The 16,702-nt window shown below is 35.8% G+C and overlaps 1 protein-coding gene across 1 annotated transcript in view; it reads left to right on the top strand.

The window, feature by feature from the left end:
* Positions 1-16,702, top strand: part of ARHGAP32 (Rho GTPase activating protein 32) — a 511,643-nt gene that overhangs the window by 231,063 nt on the left and 263,878 nt on the right. The window contains exon 6 of the mRNA XM_042783085.1: positions 10,546-10,632. Coding sequence (XP_042639019.1) covers positions 10,546-10,632 — 87 coding nt within the window. The remainder of the gene's footprint in view (positions 1-10,545; positions 10,633-16,702) is intronic.

The following is a 16,702-nucleotide window of genomic DNA, read 5'->3' on the forward strand; positions in this document are numbered from 1 at the left end:
ATTACACGTAGCTTATTCCTTTTGATATTATCTCACGTGAATCTTAGGCTTTCTTCATTTTGTTTTAATCTTTTTTCTGATTGATCCCTTTCCAAAGAAGTATTCAGGTATTTGTCTTCAAACTCATGCATCCTCTCTTCCTTTGATTTGATTCTACTCCTTTGTCCTTTCATTGTTATCTATTTCTGAAAATTTAGTACTAATCTTTTGGACTTCTGTCTGTAAATTTTGTATCCTTTCTAATTTTTCATTTATTCTGTCATTTTGTTCTTATATTTTCTTCTAAAATTATTCTAGGATTTTTTCTGTGTTTTTCTCAATTTTGTTGATGTTTTCCTTAATCTATCTCTCAATCCCTTGAAGGCACCTGAATAAAATTCTTTTGAATTCCTTTTCAGGGCGTTACAATGCTACTTCTTCTTCAGGGATGCTTTCTGGTTCTCTATCCTTGTCCCTTTCTTCTCTTGCTTTATCTTGCTTCTTTTTGTGGACTGTGATAGTCTGTTGTCCCCAAGACATGGTGACATTGTTATATTTATATTTAATTGGTGATTGTATGTTGGAGTGATTCACCCAAGATTTTCATTTTCTTTTCTTTTTTTCTTTGGATGTATCTGAGTAAACAGGGTACTGTGCTCCTCTATTTGCTAGTTGGCAGAACTTTTGCACTCACCACCTGTCTCCTGGTGGGTGTGATAGAGAATGAGTGGCTGCACAGATCTCTGTTAACTGTTTGTGAAGAGCAGTTAAGGGTAAGTCAGATTTGTATTGGTTGTTGTGTATCGTTCCCCAGTCGGTGCAGAAGCAAGCATTTGCCCTCACTCGGTAGTTGGACCTGTGGGAAGTATGGATATGGTTCAGTCATATGGGCGTGCTTACTGTCTCGCACTCAGTTAGAAAAAAACAAGAGTCAGAAAACCACCATAAGGAGACTTCCTGTAAGATGGTAGAATAGACAGACAAGCTCCACAGACCATCTTCAACAAAAAAAGAGAAATCAATTGACAGAGATACAGAAGATAATCCTGCAGCCCTGAGCTTTGAATGGAAGGTACAGGAGTGGATTAGGCACCAGCTAGTGGATAAACGTGAACAAAAACAGTGAGTACGGAGACGGTCGGAGAAGTGGACTGTGTCAGCTATTCTGACAGGACTGACAGCCTCAATATTTCCCAGTGTTGTTGGGACCTGAGAATTGTCCTGAAGATCAGCCCTGGTTTTCAAGGGCCACAGGGACGACTGTGCTGGTGGCCTATAACTAGGAAGGGAAACAGCAAGTAAGGAGACAACCTGACTGTCCAGAGGGCGCAGCCATTTTGATTGTTTACCCGTGGTCACCATTTTGGATATTTAAAGTGACGAAGGGCACAGCCATTTTGAATGTTTACAAGTGGTGGCCATTTTGGATATTAAAGTGACTGAGGACTCAGTCATTTCAAATGTTTACATGTATTTGGACAGAGAACATATTTGGACAGAGAACCAACAACAGCAGACAACAGCTGACTGTTAATACACATGATAATATAACCCAGAAACCAACTCAGCTATGGAAAAATCCAAAGTAAATAAGCCTACAAGATTGTAAACAAGGAACCAGAGACATCATTTGGGAAATGAAGATAACTACAAACCAAAAAGAGGGAAAAAACTGTGCAGTTACAGTACTTCTAAATGGCAGGGAGGCCAAGACAACTACAAGATAGAACAGACTGTTCTAAACTTGGGAAGAAACTATAAATCATAGGGTAACCACAAAGAAAAGTGATGAACTTTAACATCAAAATAAAAAAAAGGACCAGCACAAATATTTAGCAAATACTAAGACAATAGCAATGAAGGAAGTAATAACACGATTCATAAACAAAGCAAGCTCAGCACAGAAAATTATATGGAACAAAGAAATCAACACCATGAAAAAGCAAGTAACAAAATGACAGTAACAAATTCATACTTGTCGATAATTACATCTCTGACAAGGGCCTTATCTCTAGAAGTTATAGAAAACTCCATCACCTTAACAACAAAAAAATTAACAATCCAATTAAAATATGGGCAGAAGACCATGAATAGATACTTTACCAAAGAGAATATTCAGGTAGCCAGGAAATACATGAAGAAATGCTCATGATCATTAGCCATCAGAGAGATGCAGATCAGAACAACAATGAGATACCATGTCACCCCAGCATTAAAGTTGGCGAAGTTCAACAGGACAAAATAACAAATGCTGGCAAGGATTTGGAGAAATTGGAACTCTCATACACTGCTGGTGGGACTGTAAAATGATACAACCATTGTGGAAAACAGTATGTCATTTCCTTAAAAATCTGGACTTAGAAATACCATTTGGACTAGCAATCTCATTACTAGTTATATATCCTTAAGAAGTGAGAGCCAGGAAAAGAACAGATATACGCACATCCATGTTCATTGCAGCACTATTTATAGTAGCAAAAAGATGGAAACAACCTATGTGCCCATCAACAGAAGAGTAGATAACCAAACTGTGGTACATACACACAATGGAATACTATACAACCCTAAAGAATAATGTGGAATTTACAAAACACCACATAACATGGATGAACTCGGAGGACATTATGCTGAGTGAAAGAAGTCCATCATAGATGGACAAATATAGTATTAGTCATTATTGTAAAAAGCTCAAGGATATATGGAAAAAACTTTCTTTGCTGGTTACCAGGGTTGGGAGGGGAGGGGAGAGAACATAGCAGGGGAAAAAAAATACATTGACCCATCTCACTTTAGTTTTGTATATTTCACAGTACATAAATTATATTTCAATAAAATCCATTTAAAAAAAAAATCAAACCACAAATTGCATTGGGTAAATTTTCTGCCAAAGACCTCTTTAAAGTATTAAAAAGCAAAGATGCACATCACTCAAACCATGATATTTTCAATCACCTTATATACATGTGAAAGCTGGACAATGAATGAGAAAGACTGTAGAGAATTTATGCATTTGAATTATGGTGGTGGAGAGAAGATTAAATATACCATGGATTTCTAGAAGAACAAACAAATCTGTCTTTGATGAAGTACAGCCAGAGTGCTCATTAGAAGTGAGCATGGCAAGACTTCATTTCATGTACTTTGGACATGTCATCAGGAGGGACCAGCTGCTGAAGAAGGACAAGCTTGGTAAAAAACAGAGAATCAGTGAAAAAGAGGAAGACCCTCAACAAGATGGTTAGATCCTGTGGCTGCTACAATGGGCTAAAACATAGCAATGATTGTGAGAAATGGGCAGTATTTCATTCTGTGGTACACAGGGTCACTGTGGTTTGGAACTGACTATGGCACCTAGAAATAGCAGAAACAACAAAAGAAAGACATGGTCTTTGTAATTAAACTGCTTGAATCCCGATATCACTACATATAAACTGGGTGACTTTGGATAAGTAATTTAGATTACTTGGTCTTCTACTTTTTCAATTGAAAAATTGGAAATATAGTTACTTAGTTATGTTTTGCTTTGAGAACTAAATGAGATAATACATGTAAAGTATACATGTTTTCTAAAGTGTATCTAACATAGTTGGTCAGTTTATGATTGTACTCCCTATTAGAAAATTATACATGTGTAATGTTTTTCTGATTGTGTGAGATTATAAAATATAGTAAGGGTGAATTTAAATGTAATTTATTTGAATGTTCAATAGAACTTCTGACAGATTTCTATACCAAAATTTAAATACAAATCTCCCCCTCAAAAAAGAAAAAAAAAAAAAAAACCCACCATAAAAGTAAAAGCAAGAGGGCATACCACATAAATACATAGAAATGATCACCTAAAAGAAAATGAAAGCACAAAAAGAAAAAATAAAAAGAGGAAAGGCAATAAATAAAATAAAACATTTAAATAAATAAAAGGACTAAAGAAATATGAATAGAAAAAGAGAATAAAACCCTACAAGATCTGGGTAGGGAGCAATAAGGGAAAAGAGGTAGAGTAAGAGTAATGAAAGAAAAAATGGGAAAAATGAAAAAGAAAAAAAAGGAATGGGGAGAACCATAAGAAAGAAAAAAAGGGGAAGCAGGAAAAGGGAAGAGAGAAAAAGCTGCAAACTAGAATCTGGGAAAGGAAGATGAATGAATGAATATAAAAAGGCAGAAGAAAAAGAAAAGAATAATTTTAAATCAAACAAACAACAAATAAAAAGAAACAAAACAAAAATGGGGGGGTGTATGCAGGGAACCCAGTCTCCATCAGAACACCCAGATTGAGATGGAATTACTGCTGGCCCAGACGGCAGGTGGGGGTGAGGAATGGCCCACCTCCCTTCACTACGTGCATGTGGGGTATAAAAGTAAAAAGGGGAATATCTCACCTTTCCAGTCCTTAGCCTCTAGTATGTCCGTGCTGTCCTTGTCAAGTGGAGCATATTCTTAGGTTCCTGGAATCTGAGAGAATGCTGTCGCTTTAAATATCCAAAATGGTTGAACTGCTTGTAAACAATAAAAACGTCTACACCCTCCAAATAGCATTGGTCCACAGCACAGTTTTTCTGCTTCTTTACTGTTTCTCTTTTCAGCCATCAGCCACTAATGTAGTACTTCTTCCAGTCCTTAGTGAGCAGGGCCGATTTTTAGTTCAATTCTTATTTCCTAATACCATTTGAAAATAATCCAAACTGTCCATGTTGTCAGGATTGCTCATGGTCCGCAGCTCCGTTTGTCTTCTTATTCACTATTTTCATGCTGGTTCTTCTACTAGTTGGAGTTTAGTCCACTTCTGTATTCTTCCTTGCAAAGATCAGAGCTCCAGGATTATCTTCTCTACCTGTATCTATTGATTCTCTTTTCTTTGTTGAGGAAGGTCTGTGTAGTTTGTCTGCCTATTCTGCCATCTTATCAGAACTCCGTGAGAAATGAAGTCTTGATACATACTCTACAGTATGGGTGGAGGTGGAAGACATCATTCTCAGTGAAATAAGTCAGTCACAAAAGGACAAATATTGTATGGCCCTACTTGTATAACGAAACAAGAGTGGGCAAATGTATAGGTACCAAAGTTTATTAGTGATTTCTAGGGTTAAGAGGTAGAAGGAAATGGGGTAATGGTGAAAGATAAATCGCATTGACTATAGGTGGGGTTGCATAGCTGATTATTGAAATTACTGTCAGTAAGTTGTATACCTGTAAAAAGTTGAATTGGCAAAAGTTGAGTGATAAATCAATTTACAGCAACTATAGAAAAAAAAATAGAGTAGCTGCTGAGGTTGTTTCATGGGATTTGTTTTCTTGGTTTGGAGGTTTAGGGTCATGGTTTTGTGGGATATCCTAGTAAATTGGCCTAATAACGTGTTTAGTGCTTCTGTTCTACCTCCTAGTTTGTTGCATAGTGCCTGGAGTCTTAAAAGTTTGTAGTTGGCTGCCTAAGGTGCAGAAATTGGTCTCTATTCATTTGGAGCAACAGAGGAAGAGGGAGTGTCAGGAGTCCAAGGCAGGTGTAGAATGTGTAGCTAATTGCCTCTATGAACAACTGCCTCCTTTACTATGAGACCAGAAAAACTGGATGGTGCCTGGCTACCATGACTGAACATTTTGATGAAAGATTCCATAGAAGAATCTTGATCAAAAGGGGGAAAACACAGAACAAAATTTCAAGATTTCATGGACATTAGACTTTCTGGAGCCATGGAGGGTGGCTGAACCCCTGACACTATAGCCCTGAGATAATCTTTAAACTTTAAACCAAAAATAACTCCTGGAATTTTCTTAAAACCAAGCAGTAATTTAGCTTACCTGAGCCACTGGTGTTTCAAACCCAGTGGGGTGCACATGGTACACAGGTATCAGCCCAGCTTACAGACTGAGACAGACTAAGAAGAAGGAAAAGGCCGTCCACTTCTCAAAGAATTGGCTAGGGAAAACCTTATGAATAACGAAACACTGTTTGATACATTACTGCACAACTTTATGAATAGTCCAGATAAGTTAGAAGGCTCTCAAAATAGGACTGGGAAAGAGCTGCATCATCAGAGTAAACCTAGCCTTACTCATGGATAAGGTAAAGCTTTCAAGACCTCCATTTGCTGATGTGGCACTACTAAAATTGAGGAGAAACAGCTGCAGACATCCATTAATCATCGGAACATGGAATGTACAAAGTATGAATCTAGGAAAATTGGAAGTTGTCAAAAATGAAATGGAATGCATAAAGATTGATATCCTCGGCATTAGTGAGCTGAAATGGACTGGTTTTGGCCACTTTGAATCAGACAACCATATGATCTACTATACCAGGAATGACAGTTTGAAGAGGAATGGCATGGCATTCATCATCACAAAGGATGTTTCAAGAACTGTCCTGAAGTACAATGCTGTCAGTGATAGGATAATATCCATACACCTACAAGGAAGACCTGTTAATACAACTATTATTCAAATTTATGCACTAACTAACAAAGCCAAAGATAAGGAAATTGAAGATTTTTATCAACTTCTGCAGTCTAAAATTGACCGAAGATGCAATGAGGATGTGTTAATTATCACTGGTGACTGGAATGCAAAAGTTAGAAACAAAGAAGAATCACCAGTAGTTGGAAAATTTGGCCTTGGTGACAGAAATAATGCTGGAACTTGCATGGTAGAATTTTGCAAGACCAACGACTTATTCATTGCAAACACCTTTTTTCAACAACACAAAAGGCCACTGTACACATGGACTTCACCAGATGGAACACACAGGAATCAGTTTGACTATATCTGTGGCAAGAGGCAGTGGAAAAGCTCAATATCTTCAGCCCAAACCAGGTCAGGAGCTGATAGTGGAACAGACCATTAACTGGTTGTATGCAAGTTCAACTGGAAGTTAAAGACAATTAAAACAAGTCTAAGAGAGCCAAAGTATGATCTTGAATATATCCCTCCTGAATTTAGAGATTATTTAAATAATAGATTTGATGCATTGAACACCAGTGACCAAAAACCAGAATTGTGGAAGGATATCAAGAACGTTATCCATGAAGAAAGCAAGAGATCACTAAAAAGATGAGAGAAGAAGAGAAGGCCAAAATGGATGACAGAAGAGACTCTGAAACTTGCCCTGGAGTGGAGAGTAGCTAAGGCCAATGGAAGAAATGACAAGATAAAAGATCTGAGCAGAAGATTTCAAAGAGCAACTCGAACAGACAAAGCCAATTACTATAATAAAATGTGCAAAGACCTAGAGTTAGAAAACCAAAAGGGAAGAACACGCTCGGCGTTTCTCAAGCTGAAAGAACTGAAGAAAAAAAATTAAGCCTTAAGTTGCAATAATGAGAGATTCTATGGGCAAAATACTGAATGATGCAGGAAACATCAAAAGAAGAGGGCAGGAATACACACACTCACTGTACCAAAAAGAACTGGTCTATCTTCATCCATTTTAGGAGGTGGCATATGACCTAGAACCAGTGGTACTGAAGGAGGAAGTCCAAGCTGCAATGAAGGAATTGGTGAAGAACAGGCCTCTGGGAATTGACTGAATACCCATTGAGATATTTCAACAAACGATTGCCTCATTGGAGGCCCTCACTTGGTTATGCCAAGAGATTTGAAAGACAGCTACCTGGCCAACTGACTGGAAGAGATCCATATTTGTAGCCATTCCAAAGAAAGGTGATCCCACAGAATGTGGAAGTTATAGAACAATACCATTAATATCTCACGCAAGTAAGATCTTACTGAAGGTAATTAAAAAATGGTTGCAGCAGTATATTGACAGAGAACTTTGAGAGGTGCAGGCTGGACTCAGAAGAGGACATGCAACAAGGGATATCATAGCTGCTGTCAGATGGTTCTTGGCTCAAGGCAAAGAATACCAGAAAGATATTTACTTGTGTTTTACTGACTATGCAAAGGCATTTGATTGTGTAGATCATGACAAATTATTAATAACATTGAGAAGAATGGGAATTCCCGAACACTTGATTGTACTCATGAGGAACCTGTACATTGATCAGGAAGCTGTCATTCGAACAGAACAAGGGGAAATTACATGGTTTAAAATCAAGAAGGGAGTGCATCAGGAAAGTGTCCTTTCCCCATACTTATTCAATCTATATGTTGTGCAAATAATCCAAGAAGCTGGAGTATATGAAAAAAACATGGCATCAGGATTGGAGGAAGAATCATTAAGAACCTGAGATACACTGATCATACAACTTTGCTTGCTGAAAGTGAGGATGACTTGAGGCACTTACTGATGAAGATTGAAGAATACAGTCTGCAGTATGGATTACGTCTCAATATAAAGAAAACAATAATCCTCACAACTGGACCAATAAGCAGCATCATGATGAATGGAGAAAAGTTTGAGGTTATCAAAGAATTCACGTTGCTTGGTTCTACAATCGATGCCAATGGGAGCAGCAGTCAAGACGTTAGACGACATGTAGCACAGGGCAGGTCGGCTGCGAAGGAAAGTTTTCAAGTGCTGAGGAGCAAGGATGTCTTCTTGAGGACTAAGGTGTGCCTAACACAAGCCATGATATTTTCAGTCGCCTTGTATGCATGTGAGAGCTGGACAATGAATAAGGAAGACCAAAGAAGAGTTTATGCTTTTGAGTTGTGGTGCTGGTGAAAAATGCTGAAAGTTCCATGGACTGCTAAAAGAACTAACAGATCTGTCCTGAAGGAAGTGCAGCCAAAATGCTCCTTAGAAGTGAGAATGGCCAGACTTTGTCTCACCTATTTTGGTCAAATTGTCAGAAGGGACCTTTCCCTGGAGAAGGATGTCATGCTTGGTAAGGTGGAGGGTCGCCGAAACAGGGGAAGGCCTTCAACAAGATGGATTGACATGGTGGCTGCGACAATGGGCTCAAGTATAGCTGGAATCATGGAGCTGGCACGGGATCAGGCGGTGTTTCGTTCTGCTGTGCGTAGGGTCACTATGAGTGAGAAATGACTCAACGGCACCTAACAATAACAACAACAGTGAAAAAAGTCTACCTTGAACATTATATTCTTTTAAAAACTATCTGTGTGGGGTCAAATTGGTAATAGCAACTTGAGAGATCAGATAGACACCTGTTGTTGTTATGTGCCATCGAGTTGGACCCAACTCATAGTGAGCCCCCCTTGGGTTTCCGAGGCAGTATCACTACGGAAGTAGGTTGCCCCATCTTCCTTTGGAGGAGTGGCTAGTGGGTTTGAACCACTAGCTTTCTGGTTAGCAGTTAAGTGCCTTAGGCACTATGCTACCAGAGCTCCCAGATAGACACCTAGGAGGCAGTAAGTTTATGTTATTTAGGGAGGAACAATTCAGAAAAGGAGAGTGAGAATAAATAATGTGGCTAAATTGTACATGTATATATGATTGGATTGGTGTATGTTTTGCTTTGCATATTCTCAACAACAACAAAACAAATAAAATTTAAGGGAAAAAAAAACCCTAATGATTGTGTAGTTAACTTGCCTGGTATTGGTTGTTAGGATGGGAATGATTATTATTTTATGAACTTATTGTACTTATTAACAGAAGGTTTTTTTAAAAAAAAAAAACCTTTGAGGAAAGATTTCTGCTGATACTGCTTTCATAAATTGAGAATATATCTTCATTCTAACATATTTTATAATATTAGGTATAATGGTACATAACATTCATTTAAAGTGCCAGGGACCTGATTAAGTACATTCATCACCTCAGTCAATGCTCACCAACCTGAGAATAAGCATTATTATTATTATCATCCCATTTTTCTCATGATAGATTAAATATGTAGCTCAAGGTTGCACAGTTGATGACTCTTTGGAATTTAAGGTTGCCTGTGTCTGGAGCATGTTTGTACTATAAATGAGTGAAGCCAATAAAGTGTAAGAAAAACAACAAAGCAGTCAGCATGGTAAATTACCAATTAACACTCAGCCTTGATATTGGTGAAAAAAGAATAAGCAATGTCTGTGGCAACCTTGTGGAAAGCACATGCCTCTTTTGAAGGTAACAAATCAGTTTTAATTTGGGCCCAATATTCCAGATTTTCCAATTTTTAAGTAAAGAAATCTATAGTCTTACATGAAATCATTTGACCTATAAGTGTTGTCTGTTGGCTCTAATAAAAGTAAAATCATAAAATTCACTGTGTATACTCATAATCCTGAAATGTACCATTTCTGCTTGATAATTATGGCCTCTGTGCATCCAATTTGCAATCTCTGTAATAGTGTCTGAGCTCTGACCACTGTGTTCCACTGTCTCTCAGTGCCCATGTAAAGCCTTCCTTTCACATATGTAAATTAAGGAAATGAACACCTGTTCTTGAATAAATGTGTTTTATTTATTGCTGCTGTGTATTTGTGCTGATTTAAATTTTAAATATGTTATAAAGACAGTTCTTTAGAAATGTAGTTTTTTGAAATCTGACTTCTTCATCTGTATGCCTTAAGCAGTAGAGTTCTAATGTAAGACATATCTTATATAATAAAGTTGATAGGACAGTCTGTTTGAAATATTATTTAATGCTTAGTTTATTCTTGTTCATTGACCAAGACTTTCTCTTTCTCTCTTCTGCCGTTTCTTCTTTTATGATACAGCTTTCACTTTCAGAAGAACAGAATGAAATAACAAAAAATGGCTGTGAATCTAAAGAGCTGGTCTACCTCGTACAGATTGCTTGCCAGGTAATTTTCTCGATGTATTCTTTTCACTTAAGTTTAATAATAGTGATTTTGAATATTTATTAAATTCTTTTCTCTAATATGTTTCTCACATTGGCTAATGGACTATACTAATACAATACTAATTACATGATACTGATAGAATATTGAAATGATACTAATGCATACTATACAATCCTAATACATAGTGAAGTGATACTAATACAATACTGAAATGTAATTGGACTGTGAATGACAATCATAGGAAACTAAATGTTACCCTTTTTTTAAAAAGAATGTTATCCAATAAAAGTGTAATGCAGTTTAGCATTACAAGTTGTATATTTTCTCTTTGCATTTCTAGAAATATCCTAAGGCTTTGGATACTTATGAATGAGTATCAGTGACAACAGTAACACAGATGTTTCATTTTATACTTTGTCCAAGTCATATTGGCATTTTTATTTGTACTCATAGTTGAAGCAATCAGTTTAGTAGACTCAGTTTGATAATTAAATTGCAAAATTAAGTAAATATACTAATTTTAAGAGTAAATACTAAATACTGTTAATCATTCAATTTAATGAATCAGCTATTGATATGATCAATCTAAAGAGCCACTCCTTGGAAGGAAGGTTGGGCAACCTACTTCTTAGTAATACTGCCCAAAAACCCAAGGAGGCATCACTATGAGTTGAATCTGACTCGACGCCAGTGTATTTTATTGATCATATAATATTAGAAAAGAATAGACTTAAATTGTCTTTGCCTCAGGTGTTTACTTTTTCTAACTAAGATAATAAGTTACTCTGTAGTGTACAAAAGGAATTTATGTATATTTCGAAGGTTGGTTATTTATTGACTCTTTATTAGAACTTTTTTGAGAATAATTACCATAATTTGCCTTTAATGAGATTAAAATATGTTAGCATTGATTACTTTTTCCAACATGTAAGTACTTTGTATAGTTTCTTTATTCATTTATTCCACATTCATTGGGGTTCTACCTATAACCGAATTTGTTATTGTAAAGCAGATGTTTTGGGGGAAGGTTTTCTTCTGTACAAAGCTTTTAATTTTCTTTTGTTTGGGGGAGAAGATGCAAAGGGGCATTAATCATTTTTTTTCTCAGAAAGTAACATTCAGGGTCCAGAAGTTAAAAATTAAATAATCTTGAAAAATCTTAATACTCTTATGGAAAATACTTAGTTTTTAGTTCTGATAACTTTAAGTGAAACCTTTATATCTATGTCTATATATCTATATCTATATCTATATCTATTTATGTTTAGGTGTTGGAATATGGGATTGGAAATCAAATTTCAAATTTAGGTCATATGCAAATAAAATCAACTTATTACCTTTCTAAGATGGCCTTAAGCATATACTGTTTATGCATATTTTATTGTATGTCATTTCAATTCTTTCCAGGAAGTAGGCAGGCCTCCATCATTAAGTTTCTGGTAATATTTTATAAAATGCTTCTATTTGATGAGTTCATTTTTAAGTGAAGTTTCAAGTAGTTTATGAGTAGGTGAATAAAAACCATATATTCTTTATCCGCAGAACTTAGTTGGTATATCAGGAATGAATTGTAATTAATTCCTTTATAAACCTACTACATTTTTACATTTTTTCTCACCATTAATTTGAGAATGCAAATATTTTTATTTTCATGAGCAAAACATATGTCAAAGATACCTGTGCTGTTTCTAAAAATAACTTTCAAAAGGTAAGCATGAGTGATATTGGTATTTTGGATATTATATATTAGAATATATAATTGTTACTTCATTGTACTTCAGTGTATTACTCACCTATATAGCTAGGCTATTCCTGGTTGTAAACACCTTGACAGACTGCTTAAAAAAATCAGACTACTTCATGTACAATTTATTATATCAAAGTAGTAATTTATTGTATATTTAATAGTTAACCTTCTCTGCTTCACTGTAAGTAATCATTGTAATTATTGATGTATTCCCATGGTTTTACTCCTGTATTCTTGCCATATATGTCAGCCATAAACAACATTAAACTAGAATCTATTTTTTATAACTCGGAGATAATCAAATTACTAATTTTCCAAATGAGAAAGTGGATGCTCCAATTTCTGAAGTGGCTTTCTTAAGCTGTGTGGAATCTTAGTAGTTGTTGTTAGGTGCAGTGATTTTGACTCATAGCAAACCCATGTGACAGAGTAGAACTGCCCCATAGAGTTTTCTAGGCTATACTTTTTATAGGAACAGATTGCCAGGTCTTTCTCCTGCGGAGCCACTGTGTGGGTTTGAGCTGCCAACCTTTCTGTTAGCAGCTGAATGAGAGACTGTTACGCCACTAGGGCTCTTATGGAGTCTCAGTAGCAGAGCTACATCAGGGCATTTACTCTCCTTATTGCCACTTTTTTCTACATCTCCTGGGAAATCTGTGGTATAGTACCTAAGCCATTTGACTGCTAACCAGAAGGCTGGCAGTTCAAACCCACCAGCCACTCCTTGGAAGGAAGATTGGGCAATAAACTTCTGTAGAGATATCGCCTCAGAAACCCAAGGAGGGTTTGCTATGTGTTGGATCCGAGTCGACAGCAATGAGTTTTGTTTTGTTTTTGGAATTCTCAATCTAGAATATTTTTAAAAGATTAGTTAGTCTTCAGATAAGGTCACAATTACATACTGATGGAATTTACTTGTTGTAGAAGTGATTTATTCACATATATTTCATAAAATCTGATTTCTAATTTTTAATAATGTACACTTGATATTCTTATTTCACTGTAATTTTTGGCCCTTCACTTAACCTTAGTTTACCTTATTCAGTTATCTTACTGCCATTAAGTTGATTCCAACTCATAGCAACCCTGTCCGCCCCCCGGTTTCTGAGGTGGTAAATCTTTACATAAGTAGATTGCCCCATCTTAGAAAATGACAAAATAAACAGCTATGATGTTTCTTTCTCTAGGTTAGGTGATATTAGTTCCTGTAGGGTTTACGTTTCAACCTTTTAATTGTGCATATGCCTCTACCTTCTAAAATATTTATTTCTTTTTAAATTGTGAGTTCAGAAATGTAAACCATATCTTTCATAATGAATAGATTCAAAGTCATTACTTATGAATTTGATCAATTATATGTTTGATATACTATAGATATTAAGACATTTAATTCTTAACAACAGCTCTGTGAGGCAAGTAGTCTGGTTTCTGTTTTACAGATGATAAAGCTAAAACTATGAAACATTAATTATCATAAAATTGAAGAGAAGAACTAGGATTTGAGCTCAAGTCTAGTGTTTTCTTCTACTTTCCTACTATTTTCTAATATGGTATGTGTCTAGTTGGTTGGTTTCTCTGAAATCAGCAAGCGTATCCCAAATGTTAATAAGGAATAAAGAACTTTGCTATAAAGATAGTTTCTTTATGTGACTTCAGCAGATAAAGCCTAGATATAGCATATATCTGTATCTATATCTATCTATATATCTTTAAAAGGAACTCACACACACACACACACACACACACACACACACATAATTTAAAAGGAACATACCATAATTTGAAGCCTCTGAGGGAGGTAATCTAGGCCAACTGGCACAAGTCCAGATCCATAGACTATATATTCTAAGTGACAGTAAAAATATTTAACAGCTGGTATAGCATGGGCCCAAAGCAATTAGAGAAGATGTCTATTATATAAATTTCATTAAGCCATGCATATTGATTTATCTCAGCTTAATAGTAGAATGTGGTAAAGCAACTCTCCTGGATGTCTTTTATGTCCTACCAAGCCCTCACCCCCCCCCTCATACTAAGCATTATTTAGAAGAAATTATCTCAACCCGTATAGGAATATTGTGCCTCAGATCCTTTCTCCCATGTATTTTTATTCTGTCCTCTCAAAAAAAAAAAAAAAAGTATCTGTTGTGGAGAACAAACGTATCAGCTAGTGTGGATGAAGAAAACACTCTTCTGTGCCATGATGTTGGTCTGAGTGGGAGTACTGCTCCTTTTCTTCTTCTGAAAATGGTACTACTCTCTCCTTTACATATATATCCCTTAACTTCTCAGGAAAATTAAGTATTTGATTTGAAATTAATGAAAATCCTAGGAAATTCAAAATATGTCATGATAGATATACGAAGAAAATTTTACTATCCCAACCAGTTGCTTAAAATTCAGTAATGTTGAAAAGACCCATACTAGATCAACCCTGATACATTTATAAGTGTAACGCCAATGGCATTGAGTTTTGAAAACAATCTGTCTTCTATGCTTTATTCTTTACCAAAATAAACAAGCAGTTTTTTCTCCCAAACATTTTATTGTGATTAAGGTGAAAGTTTATATGCAAATTAGTTTTCCTAATCAGTAGTTCATATACAAGTTGTTCCCTGACATTGGTTGCAATCCCAGTAATGTGTCAGCACTCTACCTGTTTCCTCCCTGAGTTGCCGGATTGTCCAGTTTCCCTGTCCCTTCCTATCTTTGTTGTTGTTGTTGGAAGCCCCACTGCGATACCTACCAATCTTCTTATCTTTGATTTTGGACAAATGTTGTCCTTTTGGTCTTAAATAGTTGATTGTTGTGAGGAGCACATTCTTCATTTTGCTAGCTTTATACTGCTGTCTATTTTTGTAGCTAAAGGGTGGCACACAATAGTGTCTTCAGTTTCAAGTTAGAAGGTTTTCTGAAGGCAGTAGTCTTGGGGGTTCTTTCTGACCATTAAATCTGGTCTTTTTTTTTTTTTCTTTGAGTTTTTTTTCTACATTTTGTTTTAAACTCATTCTAACTGGGAAACCAATAATACTAAATTCTGATTACTTGGCCAAAATCTTGTTTGCAAGAAGGCAATGGGATGACATTAAATAAAACCCTGAAAGAAAAAAATTACCAATTAAGAAATACATATCCAGTAAAATTGTCTCACAGATATGATGGTGAAACTAGAATATTTCCAGATAAACAGAAATTAAGGGAATATGTAAAAACTATGTCAACCTTACAAGGAATATTAAAGGGAGCCCTTCAAACAGAGAAACAAAATCAGACAACTTGAGATTAAGACACAAGACAACATCACCCAGATACCAGCCAACATAAAGAATTCTCAAAAATAAAAGCTTTAATACTGAAAACAGGAAACCAGAGTAGTTGTAAATGACAACTGCAAAATAAAAACAGGAAATAAGTAGTATAGTTACAGAACTCCCATATGGAAAAGAAGTCAAGGTGATATCAAGATGTAACAGACTGTTTTAAACTTAGGAAGACAGGAGTAAATTCCAGGGTAACCACCAAGAAAATTTAATAAACCTACTCACAAAAATAAAAAAGAAAACCATAAAGAATCATTAAACACAACATCAACAATGACGAAGGGAATAAAAAGAAAATCCACGAAAGAAAAGAACTCAGTACAGAAAAGTAAATGGAACAAAGAAACTGTCAACACTTTAAGAAAAAAAAAAAAAAAACACAAAAATGACAACAGTTACTTCACACTTACTGATAATCACATTGAAGGTAATTGGGTTAAAATGTACCAGTCAAGACATAACAGATACCATTATAAAAAAAGATACCATTATGTTGTCCACTGGAGATCCAGTTTACACATAAAGATACAAAAATATATCAAGCAAATGGCAACCAAAAAGAACATGAGTGGCAATATTAATCTCTGCTAAAATAGACTTTAAGGCAGAATCCACCACAAATATAAAGGAAGAACATTACATAATGATTAAAAGAGTCAATTCACTAAGACATAAAACCATTAAAAAAAAAAAAAATTTATGCACCCAATGATAGAGCTCCAAAATACACAAAACAAATTCTAGCAATATTGTCAAGAGAAATAGACCATTCCACAATAATAGTAGGAGATTTTAACATGCCACTTTTGATGAAGGGCAGAACTGGGAAGCAACTCAACAAAGATATAGAAGATCCAAAGAGCACAGTTATCCAACTTGACCTCATAGATATATATATAGATAGGAGCTCTGGTAGCGTAGTGCCTAAAGCACTTGACTGCTAACCAGAAGGCTGGCGGTTCAAACCCACTAGCCACTCCTTGGAAGAAAGGTTGGGCAATCT

This window comes from Orycteropus afer, unplaced genomic scaffold (assembly GCF_000298275.1).
Source record: "Orycteropus afer afer isolate SDZICR_OR568_19922 unplaced genomic scaffold, OryAfe1.0 scaffold00649, whole genome shotgun sequence".
NCBI lineage: Eukaryota > Metazoa > Chordata > Mammalia > Tubulidentata > Orycteropodidae > Orycteropus > Orycteropus afer.